Source organism: Odontesthes bonariensis, chromosome 16, assembly GCF_027942865.1.
Source record: "Odontesthes bonariensis isolate fOdoBon6 chromosome 16, fOdoBon6.hap1, whole genome shotgun sequence".
Taxonomy (NCBI): domain Eukaryota; kingdom Metazoa; phylum Chordata; class Actinopteri; order Atheriniformes; family Atherinopsidae; genus Odontesthes; species Odontesthes bonariensis.
The window spans coordinates 25,277,075-25,293,230 of record NC_134521.1 but is presented as its reverse complement, the minus strand read 5'-3'; the positions used below and the strand labels follow the sequence as shown (position 1 = coordinate 25,293,230).

General features: G+C 41.2%; 1 protein-coding gene across 4 annotated transcripts in view; it reads left to right on the top strand.

Moving 5' to 3' along the window:
- sh3pxd2b (SH3 and PX domains 2B) overlaps positions 1-16,156 on the top strand; it is a 45,430-nt gene that overhangs the window by 22,002 nt on the left and 7,272 nt on the right. Inside the window, exons 5-10 of one of the 4 annotated variants that reach the window (XM_075486694.1) lie at positions 5,485-5,576; positions 9,413-9,438; positions 9,799-9,834; positions 11,750-11,881; positions 13,015-13,116; positions 15,589-15,672. In XM_075486694.1, the coding sequence (XP_075342809.1) occupies positions 5,485-5,576; positions 9,413-9,438; positions 9,799-9,834; positions 11,750-11,881; positions 13,015-13,116; positions 15,589-15,672 (472 nt within the window). The remainder of the gene's footprint in view (positions 1-5,484; positions 5,577-9,412; positions 9,439-9,798; positions 9,835-11,749; positions 11,882-13,014; positions 13,117-15,588; positions 15,673-16,156) is intronic. The other 3 variants (XM_075486695.1, XM_075486696.1, XM_075486697.1) reach the window with 3 other exon arrangements.

Here is a 16,156-nt window from a genome sequence, read left to right as displayed (position 1 = left end):
TGCATTTCTCATGGTGAAAGGTGAAAATCTGTGCCTTTTCAGATATCAGATAAACTACTGTTATGCGTTAGCGTGTGTCGGTTCCTGTTGGCAGAGTTGAGGCAAAGACAAAGAGGGTGCTGTTGCTGAGCTTGCTTCGGCAGGATATTCACAACCATTAGGCTGGGTGTTTGTTACATTGTGCTGCTTTTCCTTAAGGCTCTTAACCCTGTAAAACTTCCCAGAGAAGAGAGAGGGAGAAAAAAAAACTAAAATAAGTTGGAAAGCTGATTCAGTGGGAGGATAAAACTAAGTACACCCCATGATTCACGAGTCTGTTGAACCACATTTAACAACGATAAGTATTTGTATTCTGTCTGAAGTTATCAGTCTCTCACATCATTGTGGGTGAATTTTATGCAAACTTCTCTAAAGGTCCTGTCACAGCATTTTAATTGAGTTGCTGTCTGGACTTTTTGACCACGTCATTGCCGCAGGTTCTTTCTTTTCTTTCTCAGCCTTACTGTTGTAGAATAGCTGCTGTACTTGAAAACATTGTACTGTTGCATGAATTAAATCCAGCTAAGCTTTATATGTCAGATAGATGGTCTCACATTTGACTCTAAATTACTTTGTGATCAACTCGAGGTGCTCAGGTCCTGTGACTGTAAAAACGAGCCCACATCAACACCCCTCCACCCCCGTGCTGGACAGTTGGTATGAGTGCTGATAGGTTGTTTAATTTTTGTCTCCCGTGGTGCTGTGCATTTTGACCAGAGACCTCCATTTTGGACTCCTCTGTCCAAAGGACATCATTCCAGAAGTCTTGTGGTTTGTTCAGATGAAACTTGGCAAACCAAAGCAGTGCTGCCACGTCCTTTTTGGAGAGAAAAGGCTTTCTCTTGACAACCCCTCCAAACAAGCCATACTTGTTCGGTCTCACTGTTTCTCGTCTTATTTTATCAACGATTGCTTCTCCTTCCTTCCATCACTGTCCAAAGTAGTTTCAGATTTAGGACCGATAAACACCTCCCCCCTTACTAAAACAACAACCCACGGGGTCTTTGGGTGAAGAGAGACGCTTTAATGTATAATAAACAATGTTGAGGGCTGGAGGGGTTCCTTGTCATCCAGAGTTAAAGGAATGCTCAGCTGGTGTAGGCAACATCTTTAACCACTTATGTAAAAAATAAGAGTTTGGGGGAGGAATGGGTGAAGCTGTTGGTTCATGTCTGTGGGTGTGGATGTTTATAGGAAAAGCTGAGCCAAGTCTACATCAGCGTTTCTACTGTCGAAGTTGATGTTGTGGAAATGTCTAACAAGCTACAAGAAAACTAGTTGGAGAGTTGGTTTGTCTCTGTATTTTTGTGATGTGGACATTCTAAAAACATCTCGTAACCTTTTGACAGCACTTTAGAGTTCAACTTTGACCGTGGCACAAATCAAAACCCACTGTATCAACTGAGATGGCATTTTTTTTATCCACCACCATAAGCAGTCAAGGTTTACAAGGTGAAACTCGATGTTTTTTTCTTGTAGAAGAGCTGAGTCAGCCCTTCTGTTGTACAGCTGAGGCTTTAACCTGACTCATATGGAATTTCCCTGGTTTGGCAGCCTTATGGTTTTATTCATGTCGGGAAACATTTGGATGAAAGAAAAAGGAGAAAACAACAGGAATTGGTTTGCTTAAACCAAGAGTAAGACTGTTGAGCTGGGATCACTGGGCAGGTGTGATGGGATGGGGCACTCTGACAAATGTCTACTTCCTCACAAATAAGTCGTAGAGCAGCATTCAAAATATTTTAAATGTTAATGCGTGATCATCAGGATTTTGGGTAATCCGTTTATTTTGAGTTCAGCTTTTTTTTGGTCATGATCACACATGATTTGTGATCCAACAGATACCTGTTTCTCATTCCTGCTCCACTGTTCACGGTGTGCCTGCTTTCAAAAAGATATTGTGCACAACCAGCCACCATGTACCATCAGGTATGAAGATTAGACCTTCCAAATCTTTTACATATTTCTCCTTTGACAACATACACACGCACATGCAGTCTTGCATGCACGCACACATGTGCAGACAAACCCAATTACCTTAATGTGCCCCCCCCCCACCCTCGGTAAAGAATACCCATAAAGTCCATTTAACATAATTTACCCTGAGCCTCTCTCCTGTCTCCTCTCCGGGGAGAATTGTAATGGGTGGACAGAGCACAGGCTGACACGAGGAGAGAAATAAATCCAAGGAGAGGATAAGCTTATCAGGATGCACTCTGACCCTGAGGCACATCGCAACATTCTGGGCTGTGGGACTTAACGTTGGGGGGTCCTCTGGTGATAACCACTAAAGACTATTAAATCAGCTACTTAGCTTTAACATATCATGGTATAGATGAAGCAATTGTAAGACTGGAAGCTTAGAAGGAAGCATAATGGTGTTCTGTAGTATGTGCCACAAAGCAGAAAACCCAGATTTCAGCATGCGTGGACATTTCTGTTCTGTATGACTTTGCAGTGAACAGAATAGTGTTTTGTCCGGAGTAGCAGTGACGTAGCTTTCCTCCCAACGCAAGCTAAGCTGCTGGCACGGACCTATAGTCGTAAGTATTGCAAGGACACTTGGGTTAGGCCTTTGGATTTCATTCCAATACATCAACCCTGATGTTATATCGGTGTGACGGGCATTGTGAGAGGTTGACTCTGCTCCTTTAAAGGACAAAACTGAAACACTTAAGCGTATTAAAATCAGAGGTAGAGGCCAGCAGAGGAAGCTTGATGGATAGCGGCGAGCTTTGCTTGCCAGCGAATCGAGGCGTGGCCTAGCTTGATCAGAAGCAAGAGATGGACCTCACAGGGTCACTGTTGGCAGCTATTCCTTCTTCTCTGTAGAGTGAGTGAAAGAGTGGAGCAGGCAGATAAAACGCATACTCAGGAGGGAACAAAAATGCACAGTCGGAGCGAGAAGCTTAGCGATAACATGCCAAGCTGGGGGGAGTCGTGTTCGCGTCTGTGTGTGAGACATCAAACCAATAAAAAGAAGACTGAATGTGACTATTTGTGTTTCATCTCAAGCCTTGTTGTCGGGGGCTCATCACTCTGCTTTTAGAACTCCTCCACAAAGCCATAGGATGAGAGAGGAAGGTGGGCAACAGTGATCCATGAGCTGAGCTTTGGAGCAGAAAAAAGGGATGAATGCAAACAACAATCAAACCAGAAATGACAAAAACAATTAGGGTTGGGACGATATGCTTTGGTCACGATTCTAGCGTGCCGATTCGATTTGTATCACGATCCTTGATAATTGCGATTTCTACAAGTATTTAGGGGTGGGCGATATGGGCAAAAAAAAATATCTTGATATTTTTTAGGATTTTCACGATAAAGATATTTTGACGATATTTAAAAAAAAATTCAAACTTGCGTTAAGATCACAATAAAATGAACATAAGCATGCAAGTCTAAGCACAGCTGGTAGCCTACAGTAAATCAGTTTATAGTTCCTTTGATCGCTCTACCGTTACTTGGATAACTGTGGCAATTCTAGAGCTAATACATGCAAAACGAGCGCTGACCTTCGGGGATGCGTGCATTTATCAGACCCAAAACCCATGCGGGGTGCCTCTCGGGGTGCCCCGGCCGCTTTGGTGACTGATAACCTCGAGCCGTTTCTCAGGCTTCTTCTCCCTCCGGAGAGGGAGCCTGAGAAACAGCTACCACATCCAAGGAAGGCAGCAGGCGCGCAAATTACCCACTCCCGACTCGGGGAGGTAGTGACGAAAAATAACAATACAGGACTCTTTAAATCCTTTAACGAGGATCAATTGAAGGGCAAGTCTGGTGCCAGCAGCCGCGGTAATTCCAGCTCCAATAGCGTATCTTAAAGTTGCTGCAGTTAAAAAGCTCGTAGTTGGATCTCGGGATCGACCCGGCGGTCCGCCGCGAGGACGAGCTGCCGTCTGTCCCAGCCCCGGCCTCTCGGCGCCCCCTCGATGCTCTTAGCTGAGTGTCCCGCGGGGTCCGAAGCGTTTACTTTGAAAAAAAAATAGAGTGTTCAAAGCAGGGCGTGGCGTGGCGCTGTGGTAAGGGCAGAGGACCACTGGCGCCGCACTTTATTGATTTTTGGCGATTGAGAAAAGATATATTTGCCTATATCTCGATATTGCAAAATTACTCATCTTCAAAACAACATTCACGATAATTTTGCAGACGATACATATCGCCCACCCCTACAAGTATTGCGATTCGATATAATCAGTAATTGCAATTTTCTTCCTCATTGAAAAACAAACAAGTTGAATCATACACTTCTAGAATGACTGTCGTTCCCATAAACAATGCACATCAGTCTGTGTCAGTCAGTCCAGCAGCTGACATTTATTTCAACTGAGACAAAAAGAGTTTTTTTTTTTTTTTAAGTTTACAGTTACAAAATAAATTGAAGTTTTTCTGGACATGGATATGACATAATATAATTGATTCAGGGGAGAAAAATCGATTTTTAAAATCATCCCATAAAAAAAATCGCGATATGTACATGAATCGATTTTTTTTATTTATTTATTTTTTTCGCCCACCCCTAAAAACAATGCAATGTGAAATATTTTGTTTAAATGTTGTGAAGTATCTTCCACATATTCTCTGTTTCAGGTAAATAACCACAGTAGTGGGTTTTAAGATGAAGCTCACATCCTTGCTTTTTTAATCGACCCTTAAATCGACAGGCTGTAATGTTGAAAAAGCCACTGAAACTCTTAACACAACGGCATGCTGTTTGCGAGGGTCACGTTATTTCCCCAAATGAAAAGAACCTTATGTGAGGTGTGCTCACTGCTGGTAGTTTCCGATGCTTCCCTGAGAGTTTGGGAGAGCTTTTCAGAACACAGTATGGCAAAACAGACCGCAGAATGAAATATTTAAGCTTGGTAACTTCAGAAAAAACGTTTTATCCCAGTAAAGTCACCGCAGGGACCAAACAGAAGTCTCCAAATTAAAGTGTGGACATGCCCAGTCGGGTCAGATAGATGTTCACAAGAACACGGTAATAAAATGTAACGGACCAAAGACTTTCCCAAAGGGGAAAGTTTGAAAGTCGCTACAGATTTAATATGTCTGAGGGCAACGATTGGGACACACAGTTACTCTGAGATGTACTTGGGTGCAAGGCCATTTATGGCTTTGTAGGTGAGCTGTAAGATCTACAGGTAGGCAAGCACTGGTATGATTTGCTCGTGCCTTTTTGTCTCACCAATGAGTGGAGCTCCAGTGTTTTGACTCAAATGAAGACGAGGGAGGGGCCTCTGACTGATGCTCTGAGATAATGAATTACAGAAGTAAGGGCATGAATGGATGAAAGCAAATAAATTAAAGGAACGACCTGCCGCGACAAACATTTCATGTTGAAAATAGTGAACATTTCTGTATTCTCTGCATGAGTTCTGTGTGAACTAGAGCGATTGTACTTGTCAGCTTATGTAATAACCTGAATGTCTTTTGTGCTTGCAGGCTCTGATTCAGCTGCCAGTCTACATTTCCCAGTGTGAAGAGGTCAGAGTGTTTTTTGAGACCAGACCTGAAGACCTCAACCCACCCAAGGAGTAAGTAACGCACAAAGAAAGAGAGAGACATCTAAAGCAATAGAAACCCTCAGGCTCTCACACAATGGCAAATTATTGTCGTCATCCCCCCCGTTCCGTGTCATGTCACGTCCTGTCAGCATTTATCATCCACTCAGCTGGTAATGAACACTCATTATACCATGTGATGTGTGTGATTTTCTAATCTTACACTGCATCTTGTTGTTTTGTTTCTTTTTTTTAGGCAAAAATGTACTTAATGGGTCACTTAAGTGCTGAGTTTGCATGTCAGCATGTAGCTGCAGCTCCAGACAGCTGAGACTGCACAATGGCTCTAAATGATTGTGATTAGCTCACTTGTTTCTTGTAAATTTTCATTTTCAGCGCTGACAGCTCTACGTGCAAAAATAATGCCGTCAGTCGGCACTCCATTCCAACATCTAACATGCATATGCACTTTTTTTTTTTAAGGTTACCGGCAGCCTCAGGGCAGTAGAGGTTGGGCTCACACGTGGGCCCTTGAGCCAACTATTTTTTATTTTCCTGTCCCAGCTGTCAGCTGGGGCATTAGTTTTAACCTCTGCGTCCTCACACTCTGACGTGCAGTGTTGTGGCGTAGCCGCAGAAGGAAGGAAACTGTGATCAGTCCTGTGACATGTGACGTATGTGCAAGCAGTCTACTGGAAAGAGTAGAAGTTGCAGTTTGTAATGTGGGTCATAGACATTGTAGAATATCAATGTGTCTCAATCCCTTAAATCAAACATAAGACCATATCAGTACATTGTACTAACGTTTACACCTAAATGTTCCCTCAGGAGCTCAGAGTGTAACCAGCTGACCTGTGGATAATGTGCCTGCTTCCCACAGCTTCTCCTGCACACTCGTAGAAAGACAGTGAGACAGAGGGTCGTGTTTTTTGTTGCAATCTGCCACTAAAGCTTTAAACTTTAGAATGTGTTTGTTTTCTGAGTCTTTATTCCAGAGCCGTTCAATCAGTTAGTATTGTTGCTTATGTTGGGCATCGTGAAACAAGACTGCATATTCTAAAGCTACCATTACATGTGCTACACTGGCCTTAACCCTCTTTAGACACTGACTCATGTCTGAAGAGAGTTTGGTGAGTTTGCCTTTCCCAGCTGGGGAATTTTTGATTTCCTGGAGCAGTTGAATGAGTTAAAACTCTGTTGTTTGGATTTGGTAATGTGAAACAAAAGTGTCTTGTATCTTCTGTATACATGGTGCCATTTTCAAATACACATCATTCATTTATTTGTAAGTGTGGAGGAACCAATTAGTCCCCCTTCACTCTGAAATATGTTTGGGTCACTTTGAATTCTATTTGATACCAAAGCAGTTAGAGCAGAGGGCTGAACTTGATTTGTGTGTGTATGTTAGCATGTCTGTCTAATGTCCTCTCAGTCCCTTTCTGTGTTCAGACGTTTTTATTCTACATATATGAAAATATATATATATATATATATATATATATATATATATATATGAGTAAATATTTAAAAAAATGTTGAGCTACTTGACTAATTTGAATTTCCCCCATTGGGGGATGTATAAAGTATTTTTCTATTATATTCTATATAAAAAGAGTATTTTTTATTTATTTATTTATTATTTTTGGGGCTAAAATATTCTAAAGTGTAGTTATAACACTTCTTCTTTCAGCAGCGCAGTTCTCACGCTCATGTTTTTGATTAAACTAATTCCCGTCTACCCTTGAGTGACTAATACTGAACATCAACAGAAGCGGGCTGTGTGGATTGAATGTGAAGTGTGTTGTTCCAACAGTCTGTCACGTTGTCATCTACAATGTGGGTGTCACTTTGAGGTGTGCTGTCAGCTTTGCTTTTTAAGAAGCTGAATGAGGTAAAGGAATGACTTCACATCTGACATACTGAGCGGGTGGGTGGGGGTGGGGGTGGGGGGGGGCGAGCAGAGGGAGAGGGGCTATTTCTAATTGCCAAGATAGCAGAGCAGAAAATAATCCCATAGATGAATGAAAATAAGCAAGATATTTTGCACATAGGGTTGAGCAATCATGAGCTGTTAAAAAGCTGATGTTCAGAAATGTAATGTTGTTAGATGAGTGTGGTAGTTTGCTGAGACACACTGATGAAACTTGTTTGCTTCACACACACACACACACCTAGGCGTCTGACTTCATTCTCACTGACTTATTTTGGCCTCTGTCCTCCCCCTGAGGGGGTTGCCGAAGAAGTGAGGTTACCTCTGCATAAAAAGACCTCTGGCATTTCATAGGGAGAGGTAGGAGAGAGGGGGAGCATTTACTTGAGCAGGATAAGTGTTGGAAAGACCTTGGTTAGTCTTTATTGAAATTGGATTACTGGCCTCTGTTGTTTCTGTTGTTTGGCTGACTGACAACAAGGCTGGTGTACAGACACAGCAGTCACTGAGGGAGAAGATTTATCTTGGCCCATAAATCTGCTACTGTGAAACAGACATGTTGGACTATTTCCTTAAGAGCAGCAAAAAGGAGAGGACGGGAGAAATGAACTGCAATGAGGAACTATGTGAAGCTCAATATGAGTCAGAGAAGAGGAAATCTGCAGAAAAGAGGATGTGTTGTAACAAGAGAGAGACAATGAAAGGAAAAGCTGATGGTATGGATCAGAAAGACGGAAAAAATACTCGGTTGATAAGTCCTGATTTATCAAGACTGATGGAAAAAATTAGAAGCTTTTATACAGCTAGTAGAGAAAGAAAGGCTTAAATGAAGTGAGATGGCTTAGAGGGAGAGGTGGCATTGATCACTTAAATCGACATTCTGAGTCTTGTGTTGCACAGCATCAGTTTTCCATAAGATTTTACATCGAGTGCCGAAAGTCTCCAGACATCAGAGCTAATCTGTTACAGCTGTTTTTGTAGTTTGATTAGTTTCACCTTATTTACCTTATTTCTCACCAGCCTCAAAGTGATGCAAACAAACGTGGGAGCATTTGTTTAGTTTCTTACTAAACTAGTTAAGATAATCCCATTGGGCCAAGGATCCGGGTCACTGGCGCTGTCCACTGCATTATGTTCTCCTGGCCTCACCTCTTTTTAAAAAGAACAAATAAAAAAGCAAGCGGACAAATATGTTCTGCACATTCTTCGGTAATGACCAGAATTATTGGTACTGCTTTTGTTGGCCTGCCTTTTGTCTTTCTTTTTATAGCACATTAATGGGAATGCTTATGGGTAAGGATTTATTGAGACTTAAGTCTCCACAATTAACAGTTCTACCGATCAAACGATGCTTTATGAGACTGAAAGTGTTCGTGTGGATGCAGGGAAATGGATGGAAAGTAGCTGCCAAGAAAAATGATCAAGGCAGATGAGGGCGTGAGCTAAGTAGACGTGGAAGATGTGAGATGGAAAAAGGGGGCGATGGAAGCACATAAAGTTAGGGGAGCGATATTTAGATAAAAAAGAGGGAAAGTGAAGGAAAACGCTGAGCATTAGCCACCAATGATTTCTTTAGAGACATCTGGCCGTTGAATCAGCTCCTGACTGCTGCCTTGGAGTGATGGTCTATTTATCTGGCTAATGTCTGAAACAGACCCGGCAGATGCTGCATTTAATTCAACATCAGACCAAGTTTTTAGAGCTCAGCTATCCACAGACTCCTTCTACATGTTGGCCCGGGGTTACACATGAAAGCAGATCCAGATCCTCTGATGTTTCCATTTCATATTCATTAGACTTAGCAGGAGAAGATAATAGTCATCATTATTGATTATTGATGCCTTGTGAGATCTAAATAGATAATTAATGATTAATGATAATGTGGAAAAACATTGAAAGTCAGAGGTTCTGTTTTGTGATGGTTTCCTCTCTTTAACAGGGAACCCATTGGAAAGAAGAAGTCAGGTAAGACTCTGCTTTGATTGTATAATTAAAATGCAAACGGGGTTAAGTGGCCTGTTTTTTGTTTGTTTGTTTTTTAACACAAAAGGAAGTGCAGAAAAATATTGAAATGATAAATGACGTGACATTACCTCCATCTAGTGGTAGTTTTATGAATTTTTCTTTACTAAATACACACACTCACTATTCTTGACTGTTTCTCTTTAGCTGAACTTATGAGCAAAGAAAGCTACCGTAAACATTATTTTCCGATCCTTTTTATATACTCTGTATCCTCTCAGTTCATCTGCTGTTCTTCAGTTGCATCCATATCATTTTTTTTTTTTTTCAGTTTTCTTCTCCATTCATTTTCCTTTTCATCAGGGTTTGTGGAGAGAGCGACTACTTTCCTAAAGCGAGGTAGTAAACGCACTGTCATGCTTTGTCGTGCTGTGTGTGTAACCCAGTGGGTTGCTAACGGCCTTTTCCCCTCTCCTTCCCTGGCCTGGGCAGGTGGGGTGTGGCTCTGTTGAGGGCTCGGGGCTTGCGTTGGGGTCTGTAAGAGAAGCAAACGCCATAGATTTTTCCCAATCTAAGTGGTTCACATCAGGGCTGCATTAAAATGTGTTGACAGAAACAGAAACAGAGTTGATAGACTGAAGATAATGACTGAAGATAATGAGACAATTCTAACTGTGCGTAGACCCCAGAAGGATTGTGCTCAATGTATTTGGGTAATGTTTTGTAGTTTGATTGTGCCCTCAACATCAGGAAAAATCAGGTTGTGCGATATATCAATACAAATCTCCAATAAAGTTCCCTAAAGCATTAAAAACTCTAGATACAGCCTTTTTAAGTAGCAAAATGATGTTAATATGCCTCTGAATTCTATTGTCATGAATTAAAAATGATTAAAACTTTGCAAGACAGGGGCTAACGACATTATTAGCTAGCTATCTCAGAAGCGTTGTTTTAAGTCAGAGACTTAACTTAAGCTAGCTTTGCTACTTTTCCGCTAGTACTGCTTCTGAGAAATGTTTTCTTTCCTAATACTTAAATATCGCACTGATTGAATAAAGATTCATTCCTAATCAAAGTGGTGGGACACTCACAATCTGGTAAAACGCCATGCGAAAAACTAAAGAGTTGGATAGTTTTTGGGGGGTGTTTTTTTTTTCCTTTTTTTTTTTGCAGTTGCAGTCATGTGAAGAGGAACAAACGCCCACTTTCAGTTATTAGGTGTTATGTAACAGCACATCAAGACACAAGGTCTTAAAATTTGGTAAATACAACTTTAGGCGAGCAACAGCACAACATATTTCACTTGGCCATCATTTGTTGAACAAAACTTAAGCCAAAATACAGATCTGGTACAGGAAAACCCTCACTGCCGCCGTGGGAATTAAGTGGCTAAGTGGCAGCCAGGTGCTGCTGATCAAATGCACTTGATTAATTGACCATTTATGTCATTTCAAGACCACATGATTTTATTCATTTTTTATTCTTTGTGTCCTTATCTTTAAATCCTTTGAATTGAAAGCGGGTTTGCCCTCACATGACTGTTACTTTCATCTGTCAGGGTTTATTCTTGTAAATGTAACATGTAGTTGCGCTCTGAGCCCTTTTGTGTATTAAAGTTGATTTTTCTCATGCTGAGTCATAGCTAACAGTGGTGGTGGGTCTTGGTGGAGCTCGGTTGTTTCCATGGTGAAATCAGTGATTAAATTAACCCTCCACACCTTTCTAAATCACGCCCTTCAACCTCTTTCTCCTTATCTCCCTTTCTTCAACTGCAAGCTTTTTAGTTCCCTCGTTCCGTCTTTCCAACCTCGTACGCCACCTCCTGTGCTTTGTGTCTCAGTGAATACCGCAGACAAGCCTCTTCTCATTTCAACGTTTTACTTAATACCTTTTGGACAAATTGTTATCTCGGAATTATTCATGGCATTTCATCATAAGAGGGATTCGGTTTTTCTTCTAAATGTAGCTCTAAAGTTGGCTACGAGCTTTTGTGGAAGGACCGTGCTTCGATGTGGTTTTTAGTAGATTTCTTGAAAAATGACATTTTAAAAGGTCACATTACATTTGGGCAAGGAGAAATAAAACCCTTTAAAGGTCAATACCTTCAAACCACGCAGATGTAATCATATGATTCCAAGATCATGGAGTTTCCTTAACCACATTAGCTTATATTACCAAAGATAGAAGAAGTAAATGGCAGAATAAAATGAGGAGAGGCTTTTTCCACATCAAGCTTTCAATTGCAGCTTAGCTAAGAAAGGAGCATAGAGAAGTAGCCGAATAAACATCCGACTTTGTTTGCCTTTTCTAACAGGAGATTCAACCTCTGCAGACCCTCTGCTCCTGGACCAGTATGTGGCAGTAACAGACTATGAGAAGCAGGAGAGCTCCGAGGTCAGCCTGCATGTAGGTCAGGTGGTGGAGGTCATTGAGAAAAATGAATCGGGTAAGTTCATTCCCTTATAGTTTCTCAACATGACTGTTCCCGAGATGGTTGGTTTCATTGTTACATAGAGGATCAAAAAGAAAGAATTCAAATGTATTATTTGTATATCTCAACCACCCCAAAAAATACTATACTTTTTTTAACATGTGTATGCTTTGTAAACTGAATAGAAAGAGAATAACACACTGGGAGGACCTTTTGATCTCTAATAACTAGGGGTGGGACGATATACTTTGGTCACGATTCGATTGTATCCCGATTCTAAGGTGCCGATTCGATTTGTATCACGATTCTTGATAATTGCGATTCCATATAATCAGTAATTGCAATTTTCTTCCTCGTAAAAAAAAACCAAACAAGTTGAATCATGCACTTCTAGAATGAATGTCGTTCCCATAAACGATGCACATCAGTATGTGTCAGTCAGTCCAGCAGCTGACATTTATTTCAACTGAGACAAAAAGAGGTACTTAACATGTACAGCATTTTTTAAAGTTTACAGTTACAAAGTGAATTCAAATGTCCACACAGCACAAATGTGGGCTAGTTTTAACATAACTTAATGTGATGAATTGATGAAGTTTTTTTTGGACACGGATACGACGTATAATATAATCGATTCTGGGGACAAAAATCGATTTTTAAAATCATCCCAGTAAAAATCGCGATATGTACATGAATCGGTTTTTTTTCGCCCACCCCTACTAATAACAGGTCTTTTTAGATGTGTGTTGAACGATCTGGATTGTCCCTTTCCTCTTCAGACCGGATGATGCACCATCATCCCAAGATGATGTGAATGCAGTGGTTAACAGTGTCCACTTACTATGGTTTTAGTTAATGTTATAAGAAAGGTCCATGCAGTGATTTGACCACAAAGTCATGTTTGGTGTTTCTGCAGTGCAGCCTGGGGGTCAAAGGTCAGCGCCGTTTTCCACCTCATGCCCTTTCACACAGCTCATTTCCTGGCAAATTCTATTTTCTATTCCGAATTAGGGTTCTGATCTGTTCCAGTCAACTTTAAAATCTAAGTGTTTTTTTTTTTGCAAATGGGGCTGATAAATTACAACAAATCCTTAAATTGAATTCGCAACAGATCTCTCCATGGATGTGTTTGTATTCTGCTTATTTAGGATGGTGGTTTGTGAGCTCAGAGGACGCCCAGGGCTGGGTCCCTGCGACTTGCCTCGAGGCACAGGATGACCCCGATGACTTCACTATTCCTGGGGAAGAAGGTAAATTTAAAGGGATACAAGGTAGTTTAGCGGCAGTATAGCGATCTCTATTGGTCAAACTGAAATTCTACACTGTCGTAAAAATGCCCACCTGTACACACCCACTAACTAAACATCGTGGCGAATGCTGCCGTTGTGTTATTTAGTCAGTGCAGTTAGGTCATCTGATTCACAAGTGTAGACTGCCCACGTAAGATAGTATAATCAGAGATTTTCTGAAGAGAGAACTCAAGATAATATGCTATAATCCTGTTGCTGGAGGAAGTGGCCGGGGACAGCTCGTCTGGGTTTCTCTGCTCAGGCTGCTGTCCCCGCGACCCGATCCCCGGACAAGCGGCAGATAATGGATGTATGGATGGACTGTTGCTGATCTTGAATGGGATTCTTCACTCATCATGGTGTATTCGTGGAGTGATTCCTTTGTATTAGCAGACACTTACAAAAGTTACATCTTAGACAGATGCTGAAGCTAGGCTACGTCTCGAACTCAGGAGGAATTAGAGCACCGTCATCACCTGTTTCTGCGATCTAAAACGCAGGTCACTATGGTAGATGAACAAGATCACGCTTGGAGAAATTTCACAAAGATGGGAAGTGCCAACATCGAACGTTTCATATTCAGTCTGTGAAAGGCAGAATATGAAACGCTTGGTGTTGGCTCTTCAACGCAAGCGAACACATAGCCTACAACTACAGCTAGCATACAGTACCTAGCTAAGTGCCGTAAACACAAACGACTCTTCTCGCGCATCACGAGACTTCAGAAGCGGGTCGCTCCTGCCGAAGTTACATATGGGATTTTCAGCATACAGACCCCTGTTGGGAGCGAGACAGGCTTCATTCGCTTACTATTGACTTGTTTAACCTTTGTTAAACTCCTGAAGGCTATCATATTAGGTGAAAATGCTACCTAGTGCTCCTTTAAGCTTGACATCTAGGAACTTTTATTTAGGTCTGACATCCCCAAAAAGACACAATTTAGATATATATATATTTTGAATCAAAACTGTGAAACCAGCGTGCATGTCGATTCTAAACTGTTGAAAAAGTGAAAGCGTGGCAAACTAATTTTACTGCAGTGCACACCGTATTGCGCTTTTCTGGAGAGTTGATGCCAACACTCTGGCAGGGTGCGTGGGCCTAAGGCAAAGCACTCCGAAGGGTGAAGGGTGTCCCAGGCTTCCCTCTTCAGGCTCTTTGTGCCCTCTCTTGCAAGGGGGCACTTTATGTGCCTTTTGCTGACACAAATTCAGTCAAGAGCAACTGTTTAATGAAAGAAGAGGTGTGAAGAACGTATGGATAACTACAGAAGAAAGCTAAACTGTTGTTGCAAATAAGGCAAGCAAGGAATGCTGGCAGAGGAGCGTTAACGACGCAAAGTAGTAAATACATATTGTCCATTTATTCCAAAACAATACACTACCAATGCTTCCTTTTGTGTGTAAACTGCTCCTGCAGCTCATAAACAATAAAGTTGACACTTTGAGGAAAAAAATTCAATTTGTGCTCCGTTAGCTGCAGCAGCACATTAGCTGTGTAAAACAGACTATTCAGCTGATTAAGAGTTCTATTCGTGCAACACTATCTGAGTGCATGCAGTTTATTTCTACAGGTTTGCCAGCAAATCACATTACCTCTGCTGAGAATCTACGTTGCTCAAAAGGTCCATTCTTTCAAAAGAGTTCTGGTCGCGTGGGGCAGTGGACTGTTCAACAGTTGTAACTGTTGAAAAGATGTCATAGATCAACCTTGGATTCAGTTTAAAATGGAAACATTCATTAACATTGTCTTAGCACCTTTTAGGATGAGAGCTGCATCGCTGTTGAACTTCTGTCACGTAGGTTACAAAATCCAACGTTTATTCAACATCGGGTACAACGAGCACTTTAAAACTCAGGCATCAACTCAGATTTAATGTTTCTTACAGACAACATTTAAATGATGTTTTTCAAGGTAATTGTAAAAATAAATGTAATGTAATGTAATTGTGCTGTCTTTTTTTTACAGTTTAATTCGAAATATTGAATGTAGATAATATGTTCAGTGTAAGTTCTGATGGTATGTTAGCAGGATTAAAAGATTCATACATGACCAGGAAAACTCACTTCAGGCTCAACTCAACTTTATTTATAAAGCCCTTTAACACAGCCGTGGCTGAAACAAAGTGCTGTACATGAGTAACAACACGAAATATAAGGCATAAAACATAAGAACAATGCTCAACATGCCTCGCTAACCCATTCGTCTTGCTTTGTAATACAAAACTGTTGTGCAATATCATGGTAAAGTAGAATAAGCTAGTAAGTACGCTCCCATAGTTTTGAAACAAAAGAAGGAGACGGTCCAAACTTACACTGCAGAGAGCTATGATTCGAGAAAAAAAACAAAACAACCATCAGTGCTGTCATTTAGACTGAAACATATGTAACGTTCACTTCCTGTTCTGCCCCGCTCACTGCGCTGGGATGCCAGTGCCTCGGAGATTCTGGTCACTGCCGAGGCATGTGGGTCGTCGCAGAACTTTAGGGGATCTATTCAGCACGGGCTTTGGGCCAGGTGCAGCGCACGACTTTCTTTCCCCCTTTACTGTGTGTGTGTGTGTGTGTTTGTTCATGTTTTATGCATGAACGAATGTTGCATGAGTGACCCTGGCACATAAATAAAATCCTTGCACGCAAAATGTATTGTGCATTTTAGATCCATTGTGGGATTAAAACTATTTAAAGCTAATTGTAGACATTGCTGTACGTAAGTCTTGATCCACCCCTCTTTTCTTTATAATTGGCTTCTACGGTGCCAGACCTTCCTGTAATCCTTTAAAGTGGTCTTGAGCAACAGTTATCCAGACTTTCTGAGGATGCTTCAAAGTTTATCTTTGAACATTGTCTGCTTTTTCACTCCTTTTTGCAAGTTCAGTCCTTTTACCTGACGATTTTCAGAAGTACGGGTATGTTTTTTAAATAGTATCTTTAGTCACTTTGTTACTTATAGCCTGTTGCAAACTCGCATCACTTTCCCAATTTCTTTAGTTGCTACTATG